Here is a 26831-nt window from a genome sequence, read left to right as displayed (position 1 = left end):
AATAATTTATTAATAAAATTTTACATTTACTCATCAAATTTATAAATTAAAAAAATTAACTTTAAAATCTATATACAAGATATCCTTATATAATGATAATGTCATTCATATATAAAATAATTGATTGATATGTGGTAAAAATGTGGTTTTTATTTATAATTATAATAAAGTATAAATAAATTACAAATTAAATTACACTCAATTTAATTCCTTAAAATTTAAAATTAAGAGTGTTTTTTTTTATAATAAAATATTTTGGTTAAATTGGCATAAACAGACATAACTAACTATAATAAAATGTCAGTTAAATTTTCTCAGATATATGCAAACAATTTTAAGTCCATGAGGTGATCCTACTTTAATCCGTAATAATATGAGCGAATTTTGATAATTATTTGGAAGAAATTGCAAAATTTCACAAGTTTTACTCATACTTACATATGCAAATTTGCTTATACTACAGATTTTACGAAAAAGAATTTCGTTCCAGATTATCGGAATTCGATCCCGTTTTCATTGATCTAACCATGTACGACAGCCACTCAATATCAGTGAAATCAATAAGTGATATTTCATTTCCGAAAAGGAGGAAAATTTTTTTTTTGATTTTATTATTTTATTCAAAAATTTAAACAGGAATTTTATCAATTTTTAAAATTCCATTTTTATAACAATCTCTTAAAATACATGTTCTCAAAATAATATAAGGATATCTTCTAAAGTATATAAGGATATATATATACATATAAATTTAAAATTGAATAATTTCTAAAATTTTTGTAGTTATTTTTCAACACTGAATATTTGTGACCTTGAATAACTATAAAAAATATGAAGAATTTAAGAGAAAAGTTTAATTTATTCTCTTTAAAGAAATTCATAAAGTTATTTTAAGAATAAATTAATTTTTGGAAAAAAAAAATTATTAATTTTAAAAGTTTTTTTTAATTTCTTTAAAAGTTCTTCCCTTATTTGAACTTCAAGTTCAAGTAGCAAATAAATTTCATTTTTTATTTTCAATTGAGAATATTATAAATTCTTAATAAACTATGACATAGAGCAGGAAATTTTAGAAGCTAAAAGTTTAATTGAGCAGTCAGACATGCAATTTTTAGTTTTGCAACTGTTTGATTGCATACTTGTATTCCAAGCGAGCACACATACGTATTGAGCACACAACTAATTATTATTTTATCTAATTGATTAATTTTATAATTAGCCACAAATTTGAACAATAAAAAATTTCATGTCTGCCTGCACCATAATAAAATTCACATATATAAAGTAAATAGTTTGTTTAAATAATTTTGACAGCGAATCAAACATGTTCAATGTTATGTTGAATTCATACAAAAGTATGCATCATACTTGTATAATTTTTATATCTTAATCATATCTCGTGAAACCAATTGAACTAATTACTTTGGTGACCAATTGAATTTTTGGTAAGCAATTTAACAAGTTCACTTTTATATGAATTATCGTGTTGTACAAGCAAGCATTGTTCGCTTGTATATAACATCGGTGGTATCATGCAAGTAAATGTCAATAATATTCAAGTGTCGTATACAATAATGTTTAAAAATATATTTTGTTCGAAATTTCTATAAATTCTATTTGTTTGGTTTTGTATTCTGTGAATTTTATATTAGTTTCGAATATTACTTTATTCATTCCACTATTTTCATTTACAAAATATTAAGTTATTGGTTAGGGGTTTGTACAACAAAGAGAACATGAGACTTTTACATAAACGGGTTCGCATTTGTATATTCTTTAATTTCGAAAATTCATACACTTACTGTGGGTATTTTAGACTAAAAAGACCAAAATTACAGACTCTTACAGTAGGTACTTAAATGAAAGGTACTTAAGTGAAATTAATTTTTGTTAAATGATGAGAAAAAGAAAGGAAAATTTACCAAAGAATTTTCTTTATTATTGAATTTTAAAAGGGAATAAGTGAAATATGAAATTTTTGGATCTACAAAACCAAAATGTTAAAATATTTTCTTTCCTCTTCCTTTTAAGGCCTAATAAGAAATTATTTATTTCTTTGATGGTTTTAGTTTTATTTTGGGGCCTCTTACATTTACTTTGTTCTATATCAACCACTTACTTTCCCGCGGTAACTCTTAGAACTATTCGTAACATTTGCATTACTTTAAATCTCTGGACCATCTTTACTCATTCCGATATTATCGTATCATCTGACCGATCTATAAAAAATGAAAAATAAAACATTAAAAATGAATTGTAAAAATACAAAAAAAAAAATATTTTTTTTTTTTTTTGAGGGAGATGAAATAGAGCGGATAAGCAATTAAAATGGTGCTTATCTAGAAAACAAAAAACAAAAAAAATTTTCTCCCATCCTGAAATTTGAAATGAAAAGGATATCAGTGAAAAAAAAAATGGAAAATAAAAATTCACAATTTTTTTACTCCTGGTATTGTTGTTATGGGGTTGTCATTTTTGTAACTCAGCTGTTGTTGTTGTTGTGATTCTTGATTTTTTTTTCTGTTGTTATTAGAAAATGCTAGTAAAAGGTCATCATTCACAGTTAGTGTAGTGTGAATCTAGTGTATTGAATTTTTTAAAATTCATTAATTTTTTTTTATTTTTGGTTTTTTTTTTTATTTTTTCTTTTTATCACTTTTCTACATAGTGTGCCTTTACCATTTTAGCCAAAAGATTGAGTGATAGAAAAACTGTTTGTTTTTTTTTAACTGTGAAGTGAAATTGAAAGGATATTTTTAGTTGAATATTTCATTTGTAATATGAAAATCAAAACAATGACTTTTAATTGAAGTCTACAATCACATCAAATAATATCTACATACATATATGCAATATAATATTTAAAAGAGAGCGAGATTTAAAATGGAAATTGAATGTAACGAAGTGGTGTTAGTGAATGTTTTGTAATCTATGATGTGTGTATGATTTTTATGTAAAATATTATATTTACATATGTATTATGTAGGTAAGGATTGTGCTTAAAATTTAAATTTAGGCATAAATGGAAATTTATTGTTAAAAAAATATAAATTTTGTAAATTGATATTGTGACATGATTTTGCTGATAAAAAAATTTGATTTTGAAATATTATGGTGTAAATGTGGTGGACTATGATTTTTTGATATCTAAAAAGAAAATAAAATAAAATTGAGAATTTACAGAAGAATAGAAGAAATTCTATAATTGTTTTTGAATACAAGTTTTCAATTTCAATAAAAGCATATTTTAAATTGTTAAAAGTGAGTTGTCCAATAAGTTACAAGAGGCTCAATAATAAATATTAATTTACATTTTAGTAGCTCGAACTATTATCGTAAATTTATAAAAAACCGGGGTAACAGTGCATCGCGACCACGTATAAAATTCTACTGTGCCACCCTGACAGCTCCACCTGATCTTGTTACTCGTCTCGGACTATAGTTGTTATTGTAAATTACAATAAATAACATTATTATGTTGGGATAGAAAATATTAATTCACAATATGAATTTTAAATACAAGAATTATAATGTTCAATTTCTTGTAAAATTAATCTAGCAAAATATCCCTATTTTAGATTCATAGTACTTAATGGGTTAGTTAATAAATTAAATCGGTTCGTTTCATATTACTATTTTATTATTCGAATTTCTTTAACATATTGTATTACAGTTGAATTCTTCTATTCTGAAAATCACTCTGAAATACAATAAGATACAGATTTTACTGTAAAAAGATCTTATTATTGCTAAGATTATCGCACTTTATTTTGAAAATTGTATTCAAATTATATAATTTTCATGTTATACTCGTATTATAAAGCCAGGTATTTAACAATATTCTTTTTCAAAAATTTTATTCTTCTCGATTTTTAGAATAACAAAAAAAAAAGAAAAATATTTTGTACAGAATCCTTTTTACCAAGTCAAATTAAAGTTTCCCAAAAGAATTTTTTTACATTATTAATTTTTTTGTTCCTTTATTTATTTTTAAAGTTTTATTTAAATTGCCTATTGTGTTTTGTTCCTTTCTTATTCTATAGTGTTTTGTGTTGAATTTCTGTTGAATTTAGATTTAAAAAAAATAATGAAAATGGAACAAAAAAGAGTTAAAAACAAATTGTTGAAATAAAAGACAATTTTATCGTTTCAGTTTTATCTCTCTGATTGGAGGGGATGATAGGTTTTGACAAAAATTTTTCCAGTTGAATTTGTTAAAAATGAAATGGTGTGGCAGTAATATTCGGTGTACGTATAATATTAGAAATTTTATATATTTTAGAGTTTTTCAAATATTTACTGAAAAGGCCCTTTCTTTTACAATTTAAAGATCCTAAGCTAGAAAACGAGTTGAAAGAATATTAAAATGTTTTATTTAATGCCATATGTCTCTTATTTTATTGAAGTTTTCCAATATTTTCTAAAAAATTTGGTATGTGCTATAAATATAGCAGTAAATATGCCAAGAAATACGCAAAATTTTTTATTGATTTTTAAAAATTCACTCAAAAATTAATCTATCCTTTATAAATTAGCCATCCTTTATAAATTAGACAGAAGACGGGATGGAAGATTTGAACAAATTTTTATACTTAATAAACTAATGTGAATTAAAAGAAGTTTTCCAAATTTGAGGAAAAAAATGCTCAATATCCTATAGTTCAGCTGGAAGACGTTTCCAAAAACTTTTTATTTAATATTATTAGTTTTTGTATTAAGAGGGCTCTCTTTAAATTATTTTTGATCAAAAATATTTACTAGGAAATCTTCCATACATCAACACCAATATTCTTAGTTTATTCATCCGGTTTTAACCACAAACTCTCAGTCTATTAACCAAAAAGCTCTCCGTTTTATTAATTTAAAATAAATTAAATTAAGTCACAATATTCTGCTCAACTGAACAATATCTCTTCTCAACAATTTCATACTAAAGATCACACAACATAGAAACGGGGATAAAAATTAAGAGATAATATTAAAGTATATACAAAAACAAAAGAAAAAAAATTAAAAATTAAATAAACAAAAGGTAATTTTCAATATAAATATTATTATTTTAATTTGAACAAGCTGAAATCTATTTTTAAAATCGCATTGTAAGGATTTCAAATATTAAGTGAAAATACAAAAAGAAAAATTAGAAAATAAAAATAGAATTTAGGACAAAGGAAGTGAAAATTAATTTAAATATTAAGAATTTTTCTTATTGTTATTTTTTTCGTTTTTATTATTTTTGTTAAATTGGAAGGATATTATTACAAGACTTGGGTATATAAAGGTACAAATAACTGACCCTTATATTTAAATATTTTATAAGAAAATGTCCTTAAAATTTTGTGGTTTTTCTTTTCTTAGAAGGTTCGCTTTTCTTTTTATTTTTTTCATTTTCCTCTTGTATTAAATTACTTAAATAAATAAAAAGTTAAAGTAAAAGTTTTTTGTTTTGTTCTTTTTTCACTTTTAAGGGTTTCCTTTCGGAGGATTCTCAGTTTTTGTATAAGAGAGGAAATTTAATTAGGTATTTAATAAGGAAATTTATTTTGTTTTTTTTCTTGTTTCTGTTTTTGTGGTTTAAACAATTTGTTTTAAACCGTTTACTGTTGATAAGTGAATGAAAATCAAAATAATACCGTTAAATTTTGCATAATATTTTTTATAAGTCTATTTTAGTAAGAATGTTTTTGATATACGAGTATATTTTATACAGAAGCACTTGTGAAATTCTATGGTAACTGGATTAAAATTTAACTATTATAAGGAAATATTTTTAGTTAAAAATTATTTTAACAATTAAAGAAAATATTATTTTAGAAAATAATATTGAAAATTTGCAAGGCAACTTTTACATTTCTGTATATACATAGGAATATATGACTCGAAACCATTCCAGGGTAAAATAGTATACAACTGACCATTATGAATAAAATAATAATACAGGAATAAATATAAGTGATTGATCGTATTTACCATTCCTTTAAATTTGTGTAGTGCAGTTTGGTTCGGAATATCGGAAACTTAGAGTAGTATAATATTTCAAGTATTATATTATACCTTTATATTGAACGCAAAAAATATTTTGTTATTGAATTGAATTAGTTTAAATAAAATAATTCTTAATAAATCTACTTTTTCAAAAGACCGTAATAATATTATAGCAAATAAATTATATTAAAAACAAAAAAAAAAAAACGTTATTTGTAGAAATTATCTAGTAAACTGTTATACGCAAAATAGAAACAAATAATTTTTGCTCAATATCAAAGCTTAATAATAATTATAATTCTCAATAACAAAATATCTACTCAATTTGTATAACAATCACTCATTAATAAATTTAAATTTAGAAAAAAATTGCATATTTTTAGGATTAAATCTGTTCAAATTATACAAACAAAATATTTTTAATTATAATTTATAGTCTAGCTAGCAATTTAAAAAATCTCTTTATTCATTTATCAATGTAATGAATACTCAAATAGCAATTGAATAAATTTCTCTCACTTTAAAATACTCGTAATTAAGAGTGAGTGATTTTTCGAGTAATTATTAAAAACAAAAATTAACTTTAATATTGTTTGATTCTCTCGGTCTTGTTCATTTAGATTTAAAACAACAACAATAATAATCATGTAATATCGTAATATTGTATTTGCATTAAAAATTTTATTTCATTTAAGTACTAATTACAAAATTTTTCTTCTTCATTTTATTATTGCTACATTTTTTATTATTATTATTCCACTGAGAAATAAACCTACATTATTATGGGAGCGCACCATTAGCTTAAGTTTATGATTTACGAACGAATATAAAATTATTAGGTGAAGAGAGCAAAAAAAAAAAAAACAAAATAAAAATAATCAAAAAAAAAAAAAAGTACTAAGGGATGATAAGAATGAAAAGAAAAAAGGCTAGCCAGAAGCACTTTATTTAACGTCAGCAAACACTTACAGCAGTTACAAACAACAATAATAATAAAAAAGAGGGAATCACCTTTTCAAGTACCGTACCGACCTACCTAGCTACCTACCTACAATAATAATAAAACCTGAACAGAAAATAAAGAGAAAAAACAAAATTAAGAACAAGCATAAAATGGTATGAAACAATTATAGTAGTACTACTGCAGTGCTTAACTAAATAGTACTACTGAGCTGTTCTGAGTGTATAGATGATGATGAAAAGTGTAAAAAAAAAAGAAAAGATATAAAAAAAATTAAAAGCGTTCTTGAAAGTTAAAATTTTTTCTTTATGCTTTTCATTCTCTTTCTATAACGGCGTGTCGTCGTTAAATATATGTATACAGAGAGAGAGAGAGAGAGAGTGAGTGGTAGATACTTTATTATTTTCTCTTGTATTCGTTGTCATTAAATAAAACTGAATTATTTATTGTGTTTTTTTTTGTTAAAAGTTATGTTTGTTTATTGTTTTTTTGTTCTACTCCTTATCGTGTTTTTCTTATTTTTTTGTTGCTCCTTAAATAAAAACAATGATTTAAATAAATAAAAAGTTGAAAATGTTGGAAAAAAAATATACAACAAACAATATAAATAAAACTTTTGAAATATTTTTTTTTAATATACAAAATATAAAATATATCGTTGTCCCTGATTTTATAGGGGTTTGCCTTTAGTATTAGTGATCGTATAAACTAAAAGTGATATAGAGAACAATTGAGTCGAAAGCCATTGTAGGCTGTTGAAGAGTAGAGTGAAATCAATCATATACGTGTGACACACAATTCTTAACAATTCAATATTATTACAGGTAAGTCTCATAAATCAATTCAAAAGACTGATTCATAAGGTAATAATACATAATAAAAACTTCTGTATGCTTCATATAACAAACACCGAAGAAAATAGGGCTATAGTAATGAATTTCAACCTGCCATGCCATCATATTTCTCTCAACAATGCTTAGAAACAAAAAAATTCTTTTCTTTACTCAACATTCCTTAAACTACATCGAAACTATTTTATGTCCCATTTTGAAATTGTGTTATATACGAAACACTTAATTTATAATACTACAATTCATAAAAAGAAATTTCAAAGCTTTAAAATATTCAATGATATTATTTTTAATATTCATTTTTTTTTTTTGTTATATAATATAATTGAAATTCTAAGTAGAATATAAGAAATAGCTGTTGCTTTATTATTTAACTGTATATACAGTACCGTTATTATAACATACATTTTACAAGAACATATATACATAATTTACTCACCTTTCCCCATTTAGTACAATTTTTATTTTCTGTTTTCATTTAGTTTTTTTTTAGAGATCCCTTTCAAATGAATAATAAAGTGAAAGTTTTCACTTGTTAAAAAAAGAAAACAGGCGAAAAAGAAATAACAGCAAAAAAAATGTTTTTTTTTTTTTTCATACCAGTTCCCTTCCTTTTTTTGTTCCATATTTTCTGTAGCTTTAAGAAAAAGAAATGTCCTTTTTTTTTTGTTTTTAAGAGTTTAGATATTTTTACTGTTATATTTTTCATTTTTTATTTTCTGTTTCAATTATTATATCCTTTTTTTTACTTTCTTCTTCTTTCTTTCATTTACGTTATGAGGATCAAATTTTTATTTTTGTTTTGTTATTTATTTTAACTAATTTTATTTTCACCGTTATTTAATGATGATGGCAAAAGGATAAATGATGCAATTGAGTCATTACTTAAAAAGAAGAAGAAAAAGAATGAAAACTGGTTCTTGCCTTTCTTTCGGTTTTCTGTCTCTTTTTTTTTCGAATATAGCCTATTTTTAAGACATTTGTTGTATAAACATAGGTTGTAGATTTGTAGAGATTGTAGATTCTAAGGGAACCGAGTGGGACAGGAGCATCCCCCCAAGCCACCGCAGCCATTTTTGACTTATTGTAGCCATAAACATAGGTTGGTATAGGTATTCAATTTTTGTCATTTTTATTACTAGACAGTTATAAGAATATTTGTGCTATTACGTAATGAATACCTAAAGGGACATAGTAAATTAATTTGTGTTTTATGGCAAAAAGTTAAAAAAAAAAAATCTTTTAGATAATTGAAAAATCTTCGATTAAAGAATATAATCAAGAATTACCAGAAAATCGAAAGCAATTATAAAATCGGAAATTGGTCTAACTATATGTACCTGAAATTTCTTTTCAATGTCTGAATATAAATTTTCGAAAATATTTGCAATATTCTAAACTAGTTTTTCTTAAATAACCTTAAATGAAGTATTATTCCCAACTGCAAACTATTGTCCACAGTAAGAAATTATAAATAAAATTACATAGACTAAAAACGTGAAAAAATAAGATATTATTGGAGACACAGCCTTAAATAAAGGTTATTCTAAAGGACGAACCTTTGTCCAATAGAGCAACAAATTAAAAATAAAATTACGCAGATTAAATACTGGAAAAAAAATAAAGTGAATTTATTGGAGACTTAAAAGACAGAATTCTTTCATTTATTTTTAAAAATTATTTAAGATAAAAATAAAAAAATATTTAAAATTCTTACGTAAAAGAAGAAGATGAGAGAAAATTGGCATTTTATATGCTCGTATTGATAACAAAAATTTTTATGATTTTTAGACCTTTTTCATTTCAATAACGTGAAAGAATTTAAAAATGGACGAATTTAAAAAAATATTTATTGTTTTCTTGAATATTCAAATAAATTTATTTTTAGAAAATTTTCATTTGCATTATTTTAAAATTATTGATTAAAATTTAAAAAGAGAAAAGTTAAGAGAGAAATTTAAAATTATTGTACACAATAGTGTCCTCATAGAACGCATTACTGTCGCAGTTCTGTTCTGATAATAATTAGGTAAATATTAATTTATTATTTGTGAATTGTGTTATTCAATGTAAAGGGAAAGAGAATTGAGAAAATAATCCAATGATTACAAAGTGTTTTTCAACTCTGATAAATTTTTGAAATAATTTTAATCTCTAATCGATATTATTCAATTACAATTCTTATGTTAATTGCTATATAAAAGCCAGATCAGATTCTGACTTATTCATCGCCGGCTATACGGTCTGCAAAAAGTGCCTCGTCTCGCTTTCAAAGTATTGAATAATATAAAATAAAATTTGTACATTGCACATAATAGCCACGTTCCTGTTTTCTTGTGCTCATTGTATATGCTTACTTTGCATGTTTGGTAAATCCGGCGCAAGCTAATCAAAACTGAAAATAAACAAAATTTATAAATCATAAATATAAATTTTCAATTTAAATAATATTATATATAATTATACTAAAAATTTCACTATAACGCATTGCACAATAGGTCCGTAGAATGTGGCTAATGAAACAAAAACATTTTGACATAATTTGATTTTATACATCAACATAGTCTCCTTTTAAGGTGATACAGTCATTCCAGCGCTTCTCTAATTTTTCGATACCATGTTTGTAGAACAATTTTAGCAAAAATATAACAAAATAATAGTAAATGTCAGGACAATATTATATACTATCACTTTTTATTCTATACTTATATATAATTATTTTAAAATTAAATTGATTCTCATTTCACTGTTATTATCATTGATATACCGTTCACCTGAATTGTACTATGTATATAAATATAATATTATAAAAGTTAATTATTATAATTATTGCAAGTGTGAATAGCGACAGCTATGTCTTCGCACATGAAGATATAGTTGCACTTTTTCCTTTTTAAAATGTTAACTGTATACTATTATTCCGTTAATTGTTGTTTAACCGAGAATTTTTATTTTTAATTTAATATTAAAATTTTAAATTCGTATATAAAAAATCTCTGATGTTTATTTTTTTTTTCCTTGTTTTTTTTTTTTTAAATAAAATTTATTTCATTTCATGTAATTAAATAAATTATTTACACGGATAATTATTAATCGTTTAAAATTAAATGATTTTAAAATATTTTTATACCCTATAGATTTAAATTTTTATTCGAGAATTTTTATACACACAAATATATTGTGCTTATGTATTTATGTAAATACAATAATATTAATCGTGGAAATTCTCAAAAGTTTTAAGGTATATATGTACGAGTACATACCTATTATATACATATATCCTTTAATATATAAAAATTTTATATTCAATCCATCATTATAACTCATTAAAATATTATTCATATTATTAATGTTATTAAAATATTTATTTTATAATATAAAATTTTTATATATAGTTTAATTGTCATCTTTATATATATATTTAATTTGTCGAAATTTTCAAGAGGAAATTTAAACTTTTTTAATGCTAGGAAGTAGTGCAAAATTTGAAATCATAACCAACAACATCATGTAAGCATACATTATAATAAGCTATTTAATTCTCCTATTCTCTTACAGAATATTAATAGTGTTAAAATACGAATATGTATACATAAAGCGGCCGACTCTTCACATTTGTTTCGTATGAAAATTACTTGAAAATCCCTGCGTAAATGCAATCTATTTGTAGCACATTAAACTATTTGCATGATGAACAGCAAGTTATTTAGATATGAACTTAAACCTGCTGTTTATACAATATTTAGTGTATATAGCTTTAAAAAACTTGCCGGAACAATATTTGAAGGAAATTTTTTGTATAAAGAATCTAAACCTAGAAAGCCATAAAATTCATGGACAAACGTAAGTTCTAATAATATGTGTTTCGTCAAAAAGTTCGTACTCATGTTACGTATTATAGGGTAATACGTAATATGAGTATAGGGTAACTGTATTTGCGTATTATAGGGTAATACGTAATACATATTCATTATTCCTACTTCTCTCCTGTGAGGAGAATAGGGTTGATTCACGATATTGTAGATAACTATGAACACCACTTTTTTATGTCATTGAGTTTACTAGGTAAGTGACTACCGTAACGTAGTACATACAGTGTATAATTACTATTCCTAACTGGTGTTTGTCAGTCAAAAACAAAGCTCAAATCAACTCTATTTTGTCCATTAATTTCCATTTTATTTCGATTTAATTACGATTTTACGTAATTATATGTAGATCATATTTTTATCTTTAATCATTATAAATGTTTGTATAACATTATTGTTGATTTTATTTAAAATTTTTTTTTTCAATGAGCTACCCAATTTTATTCGAGCCACTTATATTAATGCATATATTGCTTGTAGGTACATGCAATCCTTCATAAAGCGCTCATAGTAAAAATAATATAAAATAATTCAATCACCTCATATACACACATGTCTACCTTTAAGATAGTTAAAAAATAAACTCTTTTTCTCTTTGAATTTTTTGTTTATTATTACTCAATTAATCATTTTATTATATTTTTTTTATCGAAAATTTTTTACAAATTTTAAAAATTCTTAATGGTGACAATTCAATTTACACATGTTTTCTGTCAGTAATCGTTTGTATTTCACACTTATCATACTTTTTTTTTTGTGCAATAATTTAATATATTTAAAAAGAGTGTGAAAGAGAAGAATAAAAAGAAAGAGAAATTTGAAAAAAGAATGTAGAGTGAGAAAAAGATAATAATATTTTTTTTTAAATCGTTCAATAAACCAACATTAATAACAATTCTTTATCTCAATAATAAAAAAAACGAGAAAAAAAATAGAGTTGACCTTGTCAACTCTGTGATACCCGTACGAATTTGTTATCGTATGTGCGAATAACTAATGTGCCATAAGTAACTATGGGGCAGACTATGACTTTAAGTTGCCGTATTACCATATTAATTTATGCAAAATTTCAGTACTATGTGTTATTCAAAATACTGGTTGTGCCAAACTACTATTGATGTTGTATGGCAGCTACCAGAAAGAGCCAAGAAATTTTAGCGAATTTTATCAAGCACATCAGCCCTACTAATATATTCACTTGTGTGAAATCTCAATATCACAGCTTTTATAGTTTCTGAGATATAGTCAAATAACTTTTGAAGTTGTATGGCAGGTACCAGAAGGAGCCAAGTAATTTCAACACCTTTTATGAGACACATTGGTCCTACTAATATTTTCGTTTGTGTGAAATGTCAATACCATAGCTTTAATAGTTTCTCAAATATAGTCAAATAACTTTTGAAGTTGTATGGCAGGTACCAGAAGGAGCCAAGTAATTTCAACGACTTTTACGAGACACATCGGCCCTACTAATATATTCACTTGTGTGAAATCTCAATATCACAGCTTTTATAGTTTCTGAGATATAGCCAAATAACTTTTGAAGTTGTATGGCAGGTACCAGAAGGAGCCAAGTAATTTCAACGACTTTTATGTGACATATTGGCCCTACTAATATATTCGTTTGTGTGAAATTTCAATACCATAACTTTAATAGTTTCTGAAATATAGCCAAATAATTTTGCAAGTTGTATGGCAGGTACCAGAAGGAGCCAAGTAAATTCAACGACTTTTATGTGAGACATTGGCCCTACTAATATATTCGTTTGTGTGAAATTTCAATACCATAACCTTTATAGTTTCTGAGATATAGCCAAATAAATTTTGAAGTTGTATGGCAGCTACCCGAACCGGTACCCCGATCATGTCCAATTTAAATAGGGTTCTGGCACTTACTACAATAAATCATTTGTGAAAATTTGGTGAACTTAGCTCAATTAGTTTTTGAGTTATCGTTCGGACGGACGGACGGACGGACGGACGGACGGACGGACGGACGGACGGACGGACGGACGGACGGACGGACGGACGGACGGACGGACGGACGGACGGACAGACAAAGCTAAATCAACTCAGAATTTGACGCTGATCAAAAACATACACTTGAGTCTATATCTAACACCGTTATTTCTTAGCGTTACAAACGGTAAGGCAAATTTAGTATACCCTTCGAACATACGTTCGTACGGGTATAAAAAGTAAAAATTGAAAATTTTGTAAAATAAAATTTAAATATTTTTAGCGTTGCGAACATTAAATGAGGCACATTGTTTTTACATTCTTTATTAAAGTATAACAGTTAGAACACTGAAAGTTTAATTACATATTTGTGGTTTATTTTGTTAGGTTATATTAGGCTTAGCATTCCTAAGAAAAAGTACAGGATCTACTAAACCCCTTAGAGAGCACTTACCCCCTTTACAGGATAGTGTCGACTCAGAAACTAATTTATGTTTTACATTATTGTAATGGATTTTTATTTTACTAAATGGCTGTTCTCTGTACTAATGTCGCCCAATATTCGTGATTGTTTTCTTCACCAGACCTTTATAGTGAGTTCTATTTCTGTAACGAATTTTCTAAATAGTGAAAAATATGGGGAATATTTAATCACTTTTTCTTTGAAAAGCTTTTTTTCGTTTGAAAAAATTTTGAATTTTTAAAGATTTTGTTGCAAAAATATTATAAACCAACTGTAATGAACATTTAAGGTCCAATATAGTTTTCCCGGACTTCAAAGAAGTTTTATTAGCAGATTTTGAAGAATTTTGTCGTCTTTTCTGTCAGGTACTAGATATGGTGATAGTAGTCATTTTCCTAAATATAGTGGTCAATGAAATCAAATTTATATGTATAAAAATTTTATCAAATTTTTATTGCTTTCTGTAAAGAACTAATGTGTATAGTTTTTTCGAATATTGATACTTTTAACCAGACATTTTACACTTATAAATAAAATCATACATGTATACATACAGCTAAGAAGATTTACAAGATAATATGCATACAAACACATACAAACGCTTAAAATAATAATTGTGTACAATATTTAAATAAAAAAATATGAATTGGAAAAATTTTTTTGCAGACAAAGAATTAAATTGTACTATTAGTAAATAAAGTTTCAATTTCAAAACAATAATTTATCAATATTAATTTCAAATTTATTGCTACTATACAAATTGTTTAGTAATGCTCAAAAATCTAAATACAATTTTCCAGATATGCATGCACTTTTAAATTAAAAAATAATAGCAATTACAATTATGAGTAATTTTCCTGTTAGGTTAGGTTAGGTTGCACGGCCCCCCGAAGGGTACACCTATGCCACTAAGGCCCGTTGTGATGCCGCCGGATCCCCCCTCTCTCCCTCAGTAGAACCAGCCGAAGTTCCTCAGAAATTTTCCTGTTAATTTAAGATATTCTAATTGGGAAGAGTTTAAAAATTAATTGAAGGAGTTATGCAACTTTGCTCTTAAAATTATATTGACATGCAATCGATTTTGTTAAAAGAATATTTGACATCTATCATGTTGTCTATCAAAATGTATGCATAAATCATTTTTTTCTACGAAATACGAAAATGTTACTTATCTTATTCGATTATAATGATTTGGGGTGTATCAACTGAATTCGAGTTAGTAAAATAATTTGGCAACAATATACAAAATTTTAAATTATATATAGTTACAAATTTCAAACAATTTGTTGTAGAACTATACATGTGTCGAACGTCACCATTTTTTTTTTCAATTTTCAACCGCAAGTTGAGTGACGTAATTTTGAATTTTTAATATAAATTTGTAGGTATACGTCTCATAGGTGAATATTTTGTTTACCTACACATAAAGGTATATAAGTACATATATATAATACTCGTACGTATACACTTAATGGTATATTTGTACATATATTGTTTAGAACTTTTGTGGTTTTGGAAATACATCCATGCTTACAGTATAAACCATTTAAGAACAGCATGTATTAATAACAGCCCAATGTTGCATATTTTGTTTGTAGGTAGCACTTCTTGAATGGCTGAATGATTGTAATATTATGACAACGACTAAACGTAAAAAGTTGGGAGTTAAACTTTTACATACAGTTGCTGCTTACGTGACATGACGTGACGTAACGTAACATGATACAATTTGGCCGGGCGTAATATGATGTGACATAATGTAACGTAATGTGACTTGATATGACGTGACGTAACGTAACGTAAAGTGATCTGTTATGACGGGACATACGTTGAAGTGTTAAGATGATATGATGTGACATAACGTACCTCGACCCGATATCAGGTGACGTGACGTATATTTTACAATTATAACGGTTCTCTATTGATTGATAACTTTAAAAGAGTTGCAACACTGAAAAAACAGGACATAATTAATGTTAACCTTATAACCGGCGCTCATCATTATTCCTGCTCAGTATTTTTATGTCACGTATCAATATCGAGAAAAACAAAATCAAAACAAAATAAGTTGAACACGGACAAAAGGTTGTTTTTCGTTAAAAATTAATTCGTTTGTGTGGTGAATTGTAAAACGGTAAATAAAACAACTGTTATCGATTGTTTAATATTTTTTACAGTTAATAATAATTTTTCTACAAAACTTTTAAAATTCTTTATCATATAAAACAAAATTTGTTGTTGTAAGGTTGTAGTCAAGTTGTATTAAAAATTGAATTACAATAAGAAAAACACAAAAAGAAAAAATTTGTTTCATAAATTTTTTTTTTGTTCATTTTTGGGGTGAAAAACAATTAAATAGTCGTTTTCAAACTTACGACCGCGAAAGTATGCTTTTGAAAATAAAAGCGATTTTTATAAAGTGACATACAAACATACATACGGGAATATTTTTTTGTTTTATAAAGTATCGGAATAGAATATTAAAATTTAGTGAGAACTTGTATTAAATTTATATACGTTTTCGGTTTTTTCTGTTTTTCCTCAAAACTTTACCACCAAAAGTTCTGTACCTGCCAATATTTTAGGTAATTTTGGTTTGTATTTGAATAACTTTATTTTATTCTTGGCGCTATATATAACATTAAGTTTTCCATTACCGTATAACAAAAAACCGTATTGAAAACGTAAAACTTAATTAAAATGAAATTAAAATTCTTTATTTTCAATTAATTTTCGAAGAGAAAAACGAAAATACCAAATAAATTATTACTCAAATAAAATATGAGTTTATTATTTTTCAAAATTTAATATTACAAAGAACAATACCTATAATTCGTTTTCATGATTTGTTTTTTTGTATAACACTTACATATTATATAAAACTATAAATGGAATGAAAGTTGTGTTGTGTTGTGTAGAGGAGCATGAAATTATTAGACGTGTAACTTTCATACCTAAAATAAAATTAAAGCTACTTGTATATATGAATAAAAAAAAATTTTTATTTTAATAGAAAATTAATGGAAATTTAATAATTTTTTTTTTTATATAATTCTTTGTGTAATAATGTGAACAATTTATTTGGGACATTTCAACAAAAAAAAAAAAATTAATAAAGTTATTGAAAATGTTGGACAATCAGTGCGATAGATAATGAAAAATCACTTATTTTTTAATGATTATTTATCAATATTGGACAAACATGATATACACATACATTTTGTTAGTGAAATCATAATTTTTGTTCATACGATTAAATTATTAAAGTCTTAAATTAATTTTTATATGTATAATGTAGGTACAAAGTGTATAATATAGAAACTGTAATTCAGAAATATTTAAAGTAACATAATCATTCTATCCCACTGGAATACGAAAAACTTATTGATATACGAAAAAATCAAAGAATAAGTTATTATCGTAAAATTACTTGGGCACAGTTAAAAATAGATTGCACCATATATTTATAACGTTCTATTTAACTGCATTTAATACTGTGAACGTATAACACTTTATGTACATCCAACTATATCAGCCTATACAAAAATGTAACTGAGAGAAAAAGTTAACAAAATTTATTCTTATATAATATGAAAAATAAATATTAAAAATTTTTAATAATTAAAATTATATGTATATGAGATATTTATACTTCTGTATAACAGAATTTCCATACGAGTCAGCAAATTATTGAAACAATTACTATCAACTAGTTCATAGGAGTTCAACATTCCACTAAATAGATCACAATATTCTCTCAGTTTTTGTTATATCTTGTGTTGTGCCAGTACAATATCCCTGTAAATTATTGCAGTATGAACTAAAACTAAATTATAAATTTTAATTTAAATGATTAATTATAACATATTATTATTATATGTAGAATTATTAACATATTTAAACAAGACTTGTTAGAATTACTTTTTTAAAAAAATTTTGTTAAAGTAAAATTTTTGAATTATTAATTGTTATTATCATTCTAAATGTTATCAATGTTATTACTGTTACGAAATGACGTCGTTTACGTCAATTACATTATTAGTTAAATGCAAAAAACAAATAAATATCATTTTATTATTTACTTATCTAAAATTTTTTTATTAAATAATAATATTGTAGGTATATAGTGGTCAATAATTAAATGAACTTTTTAATTCACTAGGCCATATTATTATAGTGTAGGGTATATTGAGTAAATTTAATATAAAAGTTTAGAGAATATTGCACTTGTTTTATATTTTAACTTTAATGATTTTTAATCAATTAAAAGTATTTATTATCTATTATTTAAAGAAATCCTTAAAATTTAAGTAGTTTAATAATGAATATATTGTTATCTACTACTTAACTGTATAAATAAATTGTATAACACTGACTGAATAATAATGAACAATATAAGTGGTTCAACTATTCAACTTAAAAGTGCTACTGTATATTGTATGTTTAATTATGATATAAGAGACAAAACCCTTTCTAGGAATTTAATTAAGAATTATTTGTATTTAAAGTAGAATTTTGGAAGAAATTTCCAATATCGTAAAAGAATTCCAAATATCTAATAATAGAGAAATAGCTTTTCTAACCTTACTTTTCGAATGTTAAGAATGTTAAGAAAAACATATTTGTAAAAGTTTTAAAATAATAATGAAAAATTTTTCGAAAAATCCACTAAAAATTAATTCCATTTAAATAACAGGCTACATAAGTTTGGAAATTTATTTTGGACAATACATTGAAAAAGCTCCAAAACATTACAATTACGTTATAAGTTTCTATATCAATAACTCGACATACTGTCCATATTATACTTATATTCTAGGGTATGGCGGCACATTGAATCAAAGAAATGGTCTGTCAATATTATCAATTTTTTTTTTTAATTTATTCAAATAAAATATTTGCATATAATATACTTACTGCACCCATTTGTTGATTTTGCTATACAACAAATATTTGATGTGATCAGCATATAACCGAATGAATTGTGTGTATTCTGTAATAATCAAATTCTGTTTTTTCTTAGTTTAGTAAAAGTGTTGTATATCAGACTATGAAATTGTTCTTCAAATATTTATTTCAAATTTTAAGAAAACTCTAGTAACCTGTCAGTTGATATACTTATATCTCCATTGAAAAATGTAAATATCGTTTTTCGCAAAAGTTTATTTATTGCGATGCAAATTACCCGAAAAGTTTACAAAAAGAATTCAACTATAAAATTTCACTATAAAATACTCACTGTGGAGGGCAACAAAGAAAATGAAGCAACCTTTCAAACATCTCGCTCCTTTCAAAAACAAAGATGGAACGTGGGCAAAAACTGACAATCTATATTGTTGATCGCTGTAATTACTAATGAATGATTCCACTGATTTCTTTTTCAATTTAGATGTGCTTTCGAATTTCAAATCGCTATCCAGTTTGTTGCACAATGTGGTACCTAAATATAACGTTTTTTCAGAGCCAAATTGCGAAGTTCTTATATTATTGGTATGCAGTATATTTTTATTTCTCGTGTTAATATTGTGAATATTTTTCCTCTATGTTACCTCAGATGTTGTATGGATGTTATCATTAGCAATATCATGTATATGGAGCATTAGTTTTAAGTCAGTAAAATCCTTAATAAGTAACAAACCATTTTGTTTGTGTATGAACTCAGTTCTTTTCCTCCAATTATAATTAAATAAATTTTTAATTGCTCTATTTTTAACTATTTGCAATTCTTCTTTTATCCTTTTTGAGTTTGTTCCCCATAATTTAATGCCGTAACTGAGATGGCTGTGTAATAAAGCATAATATACTGATCTCTTCACATTATCAGGTAAGTAATTTGAAACTATATAAAATACTTCTGCAATCGATGACAATTTCTTTTTTAATTCATCTATTTGTATATTCCATTTCAAATTGTAATCAATCCACAGGCCCAGATACTTGTATTTCGGAACATTTTCTAATGTGATATACATATGTAAGTAGGTCAACAAATCGATAGCTAAAAATAGTTTATTTACGTTTCTCTGCTTCATGTAAAAATTAATTTTCATTGAAAATTCGACATGTGAAATTTGATTTCCATCACAATGCCTCCATTATTGTAAACTGTGCCCTGCTGTTGGTTGATATTTTTGTATTAATTTTTATAATTTATACGTAGTATTTTTTATCGCTAATACTTCAATATTTTTGGGGCTGGTACTTCTATGACTAACACGTTTTTTTTTTTGTATCTAGTGCAAATTTTAAAAATTTTTTTTTTAATGTTTTATTTAAATTATGACGTAATACACCTAAAACATTATAAGTGTGAGCAGCAAAAAGCAAGTCTTTTTGTATTCCACACTTATATGTACCATCAATTTTTTTTAATCACACCTTTATTAAAATAAAATTTTCGTAAAATCTTAACAACAAAAAACAAGACTGAAAAAAATATTTTTCGCGGCATAAAATTTTTATTATATACTCTTGTCATACAAGCAAATTAGATCTAGATATTTTCCACATAATATTCATTTATGACTTTATGATTTATTTCCTCTCCAAAATATCCAAAATTTAAAATTTTTCTTTTTTCACAAAAATGAAGAACCAACAAAAAAATTTTTTGAAGATTATAAAAAAATTGAGTATTCTACAATCATTAAATATCAATTAAAACCATAAATTACTGATATATTAGTAAAGATATAATCAAAATTAATTAAGCTTGTTACCCATATTTTCTAATCAGCAAAAACTGTCGTGATAATTTTTATATCATTTTTCACGTCTCAAAAATTTTAAGGAATTTTTAATCATATGATTTATAATTTTTTTTTTTTTTAATTTCTTATCAGTTTATATTATTTTTGTGTAATTAGAGTACATTATGAGCGTCACTTATAATTTTGTTTTGATTTAAAATAAAATATAAAAATTAAAATTGTCAAAAAATTATTTACAACGTTTAATCTGTCCATTTGTTACGAGTGATTAACACGAAAAAATTGTGTATATCTAAAGGTAGGGAGTGGCACTCTATAAAATTAATTAAAATCAAAATAATGATTGCAAAAATGATTATGTGTAGAGGGCACAGAGCGGGGTCTGCCGTCTTTACTTGGGTGACAAGACAGCTGAGATCTTTCGGAATGCGCATTGTGATCCCGGTAAGAGTTTCGCGTTTTAAGCCGTCCACGACAATGCAATTTGTCAAAGGCCTCTTAGTAAAGTGCTAATGTAGGCGATACAAAGCATCCTATAGGTTAAGGTGAGACAAGACAAAGGGCTCCGGTCTCTTCCCGGAAAAAAAAATTTTGCAATTTAATATTTACAAATTTCATGCATATACACTTAATCATTTTTTAAATATTTTCAAATTTCATCTTGGATTAAAGTACTTCAAAGGGTTGGACCAGTATTCCTTCCATACACATACAACCATTTTTCAAATATTTTCAAACTTCATCTCGGACTTATGTATTTCAAAGGGTTGGGCTGGTATTTCGATATTTCTAGTGTTTGGATTATTGTGTATTAAAAGTTCATCTTAAGTGTATTATCTAAGAGAATTTACATTTGCCATTTTTATTCGTTATGCTACAGCTTCTGTATAGCTAATGGGTTAAAATACTCAAAAGTTCAACGATAGTAAAGATGTTTAATTTATTTGGTGGTAGTTGGCCTCCCATTGACTCTTTCAGATTATGAAAATATGTTACTGCAACTGTAATTAGAATTACGGTATAAATTTTTCCTATCATATTTTTTTTTATGCTTACTTTTATTTTCCACTGAAAACCTCATTCTATTAAAATTGAATTGATTGAACAATTTAAAATTTTTGGTGTAGTTTTTATTTTTTTTGCTATTTAACAAATAATAACATTTCTATTTTTCTACTGTAGTAGAGCGAACATATTCTATGGAATGATAAAAGCAAATTTCAATTCTTATCAAAAATTAAACGATTTTATACAATAATGTCCTTAAGATAAACTGATAAGAATTTAATTGTATAATAATATATTGGAAATCTTCTTGACATTATTTTTTGTTTTTTTTTTAAATTTCTGTCACAATAGTATTAATGTAAGTCTTCGCGTTATACCTTGTTATATTGCAAATAGACTTTGAGTGGTGCAGCAAACACTAAAAAGAGAAAAAGATAAGAGGTGAGCAAATATTTTTAATTATTTTCTGTAACAATTTTATATGCAATAATAATGCATTTTAATAGTAGGCCAAATAAATTATTGCAGACAGTGTTGTGAAAATATGAGCAGGTGTGATTGATTGTATTTCATTTATATACACATTGAATAAATAATTAAATAAAATAATTCAAATAAAATAAATTTGAAAAAAAATATTCACGTGACTAAAATTTATAGTATTGTAAATTAAATATAAAAAAAAAAATATGTAATTTATCAAGTTTCTCACGACTAATTGAATTTTATCAATGAATAATGGCTATATTTTGGGGTCAAAATATTATTTTAGTTCTGTTGTTTAACCGGGTATAATAAAAACCAGAGTCGAATCATAAGTGAGCCTTGCACTGCAAATCAATACTTCTGAAATATTTACTAATTTCTCTTGTACAATCTTGTACCTGAATAGCCTGTATGAGATGCAATTAATTTGAAATTGAAAATTCTGCGCAGCATTGACCGTATTGAAATTAGTTAAAAAATCCTCAAAGTATTGTAAAAGAAAAATTGTAGAGTTTTCGTTTTTTGTTAGTATTTTGTGGATTAAATGTTAAAAAAATTCACAACGAAACAGTTTATTGGTGACAAACCTTTTAATATAAATTTTTATTTTATATTTTAGATTCTTTGACAGTCAGAGTGTTGTTTGAATTTTCAAAATGGGTTCTATGTTCAGAAGTGAACAGATGGCCCTATGCCAAATGTTTATTCAACCTGAAGCAGCATATGCATCACTTTCGGAATTAGGTGAAATTGGTATAGCCCAATTTAGAGATGTAAGTTACAGTACAAAATAACAATTTTTCATTAACAACTTCATAATTATATTCTTATAATTAATAAGTACTTATATTTTCTTTTTCATTTTTAAGTTACATGATGGTGAAAATGATTTTCAACGTAAATATGTCACCGAAGTACGTCGCTGTGATGAATTAGAACGAAAAATTCGTTATATTGAAAAAGAAATTAATAAAAATGAAGTTGTTATACCACCGATTACAACTGAACCAAAAGCATTACAACCAAATGAAGTAACAAATTTGGAAGCACATTTAGAAAAAATTGAAAGTGAAGTAATTGAATTGTCACAAAATGAAATCAGTTTAAAGCAAAATTTTCTTGAATTAAAAGAATTGGCATGTGTTCTTGAAAGTACACAAGGTTTTTTTACCGATCATCAAATGAGACGTGTTAGTATTATTGCAGAAGATTTTAAAACAACATCAAATATTGCTAGCCGAGGACGTTTAGATTTTGTTGCTGGTGTTGTTGCACGTGAACGTTTATTTTCTTTTGAACGTATGCTATGGCGTATATCACGTGGTAATTGCTTTATACGACAAGTCGATTTAAATGATCCATTCGAAGATGCTGAAAGTGGAAAATTAATTCATAAAACCGTATTTGTGGCATTCTTTCAAGGTGATCAATTAAAAAATCGTATTAAAAAAGTATGTGCTGGTTTTAAAGCATCATTATATCCGTGTCCGAATACAAAAGGAGAAAGAGAAGAAATGTTACGTGGTGTAAAGACAAGAATTGAAGATTTAAAAATGGTTTTAAATCAAACAAGTGATCATCGTAATCGTGTATTAATCAGTGTTGCCAATAATTTAGGTAATTGGAAAATAATGGTGAAAAAAATGAAAGCAATTTATCATACATTGAATTTATGTAATATGGATGTTATGAATCAAAAATGTTTAATAGCTGAATGTTGGGTTCCAATCGCTGATATTTATAAAGTTCAAAATTCTTTAAAAGATGGTTCGGCAGCTGTTGGTAGTACAATACCATCATTTTTAAATGTAATTAATACAAATGAAACACCACCAACATTTAATCGTACAAATCGTTTTACGCATGGTTTTCAAGTATTAATCGATTCATATGGCATGGCAACATATCGTGAAGCAAATCCAGCATTATATACAATTGTTACATTTCCATTTTTATTTGCTGTTATGTATGGTGATTTCGGACATGGTTTAATTCTATCTGTATTCGGTCTATGGATGGTATTAAATGAATCAAAAATTATTGCACAAAAATCTAAAAATGAAATTTGGAATATATTTTTTGGTGGACGTTATATAATATTAATGATGGGATTATTTTCAATATATACCGGTCTAATATACAATGATATATTTTCGAAATCAGTTAATATATTTGGTTCAACATGGCGTAATGTTTATAATAAATCAACAGTTTTAACAAATAAAGATTTAGTATTAGATCCAAAAACAACATATAATTATACGTATCCATTTGGTATGGATCCGGCATGGCAAATGGCCGAAAATAAAATTGTATTTTTGAATACATATAAAATGAAATTATCAATAATATTTGGTGTTGCACATATGGTATTCGGTGTATGTATGTCCGTTGTCAATCATATACATTTCCGAAGATTTTTAAATATATTTTTGGAATTTATGCCACAAATATTTTTTTTAATTTTATTATTCGGTTATATGGTATTATTAATGTTTATCAAATGGATTAAATATAGTGCAAAAGCTTTAACAATTCCAGAAGAACCAGGATGTGCACCTTCAGTTTTAATAACATTCATTAATATGATGCTATTTACACCAGCTGGTGTTAAAGATCCAAATTGTGAAACAGAATATATGTTTTATGGACAATATTACGTACAGATGGCTTTTGTAGCTTTTGCACTTCTTTGTATACCATGGATGCTTTTATTTAAACCGCTTATTACATTATTTAAGAGTAAAAATCATAATCGTGTAAGTTAATTAAAGTATAGAATTAAAATAAAAAAAAATTATTTAAATTTATTTTTAAATTTAAGGTTCAAGTAGGTAATGTAGAAGGTCATGTTATGGTTCAACAAGTACATGAAGAACCATTTAGTGAAGTTTTCACACATCAAGCCATTCATACAATTGAATATGTTTTGGGAACTGTTTCACATACAGCTTCTTATCTTCGTTTGTGGGCGTTATCATTAGCTCATGCACGTATGATAATTTTTCTCTAATTCTCTAAGTTTAATTGAATAAAATTATTTTAATTTTTTTTTTTCAGAATTAGCTGAAGTATTATGGGCTCGCTTGTTTTCGATGGCTTTTTCATTAGCGCCTGGATATATTGGAGTGGCTATGATATTAATATTGTTTCCTGCTTGGGCATTTTTAACAATTGCCATTTTAGTTGTCATTGAAGGTTTATCAGCATTTTTACATACTTTACGTCTTCATTGGTAATTTTAAATATTAAAAAATTTTATAAATTTCAATTCAATTTTTCAAAAATATTTTTAAATTTTAAATATGTACACAGGGTGGAGTTCATGAGTAAATTTTATGAGGGCGCCGGATATGCTTTTGAACCATTCTCTTTTAAAACAATACTAGAAGCCGATGAATTCACTGAATAAAAGTTTTTATTTAATTTTAAATTAAAGTAAAACTTAAACTTTACATTCTACGTAACTCAAAATGTTGAGATCTTAATAATAAATAAATAAAATCGAAGAAAATGTTTAATAAATAAAAAAAAAAAATTTTTGTTACCGCTAAATAAAAATACCGTTAAAATTTTTATAATTGTTCCTCCTAAGGATCATAAAACTGAATGAAAAAAAAAATTATATAAAAATATAAAAAAAATTTTGTTTGTTTAATGCTAAAAATTTATTTTGATTTTTCTTATTCAAGGATCATAAATAATCACATATGTGAGCACACCTTTGCAGGAAAAGGATATTCCTCTCATAATCAAATAAGAATGTAAATATCGGAAAAGATTTTGGATTGTACTATATTCTAGCATGTATTCTGAAGTTGCATGAATACCAAGTAGAGTAGCCCTTTACCAATACAGCGTGAATACAATATAAGGGGGAACCCTTTTACAATAATAGGAGAAATAAAGAGTATGTCTACGTATTATAAAGAAATATGTGTAAAATATTTTAAATTTAAACTTCAATTTTTTTTACATAGAACGCTTCTGATTCGCTTTTGAGCCATAGCTGGCACAGATCGAAGAGTAGATGGCTGTGCCGCATCAAACAATACATTCATATTTATCGCGTATGCACATATAGAAATCAGCACATTTGATAACTAAAAGTAAAAATTAAATTGATCCTCTTAAATCAAACTGGACACTGTCCGTCCCTGCTGCCCATTTACAAAATTTATAAAAACACTAAAAATTTTTATTTACTTACGAAATATCGGCGTTTGTCTTTAAATTTTTTTGTTCTTTTTGAACGTTAATCAAAATGAGCCTCTGCTTAAAAGAACCGCCATTAAAAGGAGAACTAATTTAATCAACACAAAAGTCGCGTACTAAAACCCGGTTTTTTTTTTGTTTTATTATAACAAATGAGAAAAAAAAACAAAATGTCTTTGTGTTTATTTTATACAAAAACGTGTGTTCCCCTTTTTTATTTTTTTTGTTTTACTTCTCAGTTTGCATATGTACTTCATTTTTAACGGTTTAATGCCTAAGGATATTCCAAAAATATTGTATTTGTTTTTTTTATTTACTCCCTTG

The 26831-nt window shown here is 25.6% G+C and overlaps 1 protein-coding gene across 4 annotated transcripts; it reads left to right on the top strand.

Annotated features, from left to right (window-relative positions):
- Positions 1 to 16461: 16461 nt before the first annotated feature.
- LOC129614269 (V-type proton ATPase 116 kDa subunit a 1-like) lies at positions 16462 to 25806 on the top strand. Of its 4 annotated transcripts, none has more exons than XM_055528791.1 (6): positions 16462 to 16673; positions 22912 to 23065; positions 23162 to 25051; positions 25117 to 25285; positions 25353 to 25527; positions 25608 to 25806. In XM_055528791.1, exons 2-6 carry the CDS (start codon positions 22949 to 22951, stop codon positions 25702 to 25704), a joined length of 2448 nt encoding a protein of 815 aa, XP_055384766.1. In that variant the 5' UTR covers positions 16462 to 16673; positions 22912 to 22948; the 3' UTR covers positions 25705 to 25806. The 4 variants fall into 4 exon arrangements, with proteins under 4 accessions (XP_055384766.1, XP_055384768.1, XP_055384767.1 ...); XM_055528793.1 differs by lacking the exon at positions 16462 to 16673 and adding an exon at positions 22194 to 22247; XM_055528792.1 differs by lacking the exon at positions 16462 to 16673 and adding an exon at positions 22316 to 22358.
- Positions 25807 to 26831: the final 1025 nt, after the last annotated feature.

This window comes from Condylostylus longicornis, unplaced genomic scaffold, assembly GCF_029603195.1.
Source record: "Condylostylus longicornis isolate FDR11 unplaced genomic scaffold, ASM2960319v2 ptg000107l, whole genome shotgun sequence".
Classification (NCBI taxonomy): domain Eukaryota; kingdom Metazoa; phylum Arthropoda; class Insecta; order Diptera; family Dolichopodidae; genus Condylostylus; species Condylostylus longicornis.
Note: the sequence above shows the minus strand (reverse complement) of the source record. Positions and strands in the feature narration are given on the sequence as shown.

Coding starts and splice junctions, on each gene's coding strand:
- LOC129614269 (XM_055528791.1), top strand. CDS start 22,949: ATGGGTTCTATGTTCAGAAGTGAACAGATGGCCCTATGCCAAATGTTT. Junction 23,066..23,161: donor GTATAGCCCAATTTAGAGAT/GTAAGTTACAGT, acceptor TTCATTTTTAAG/TTACATGATGGTGAAAATGA. Junction 25,528..25,607: donor CATACTTTACGTCTTCATTG/GTAATTTTAAAT, acceptor ATATGTACACAG/GGTGGAGTTCATGAGTAAAT.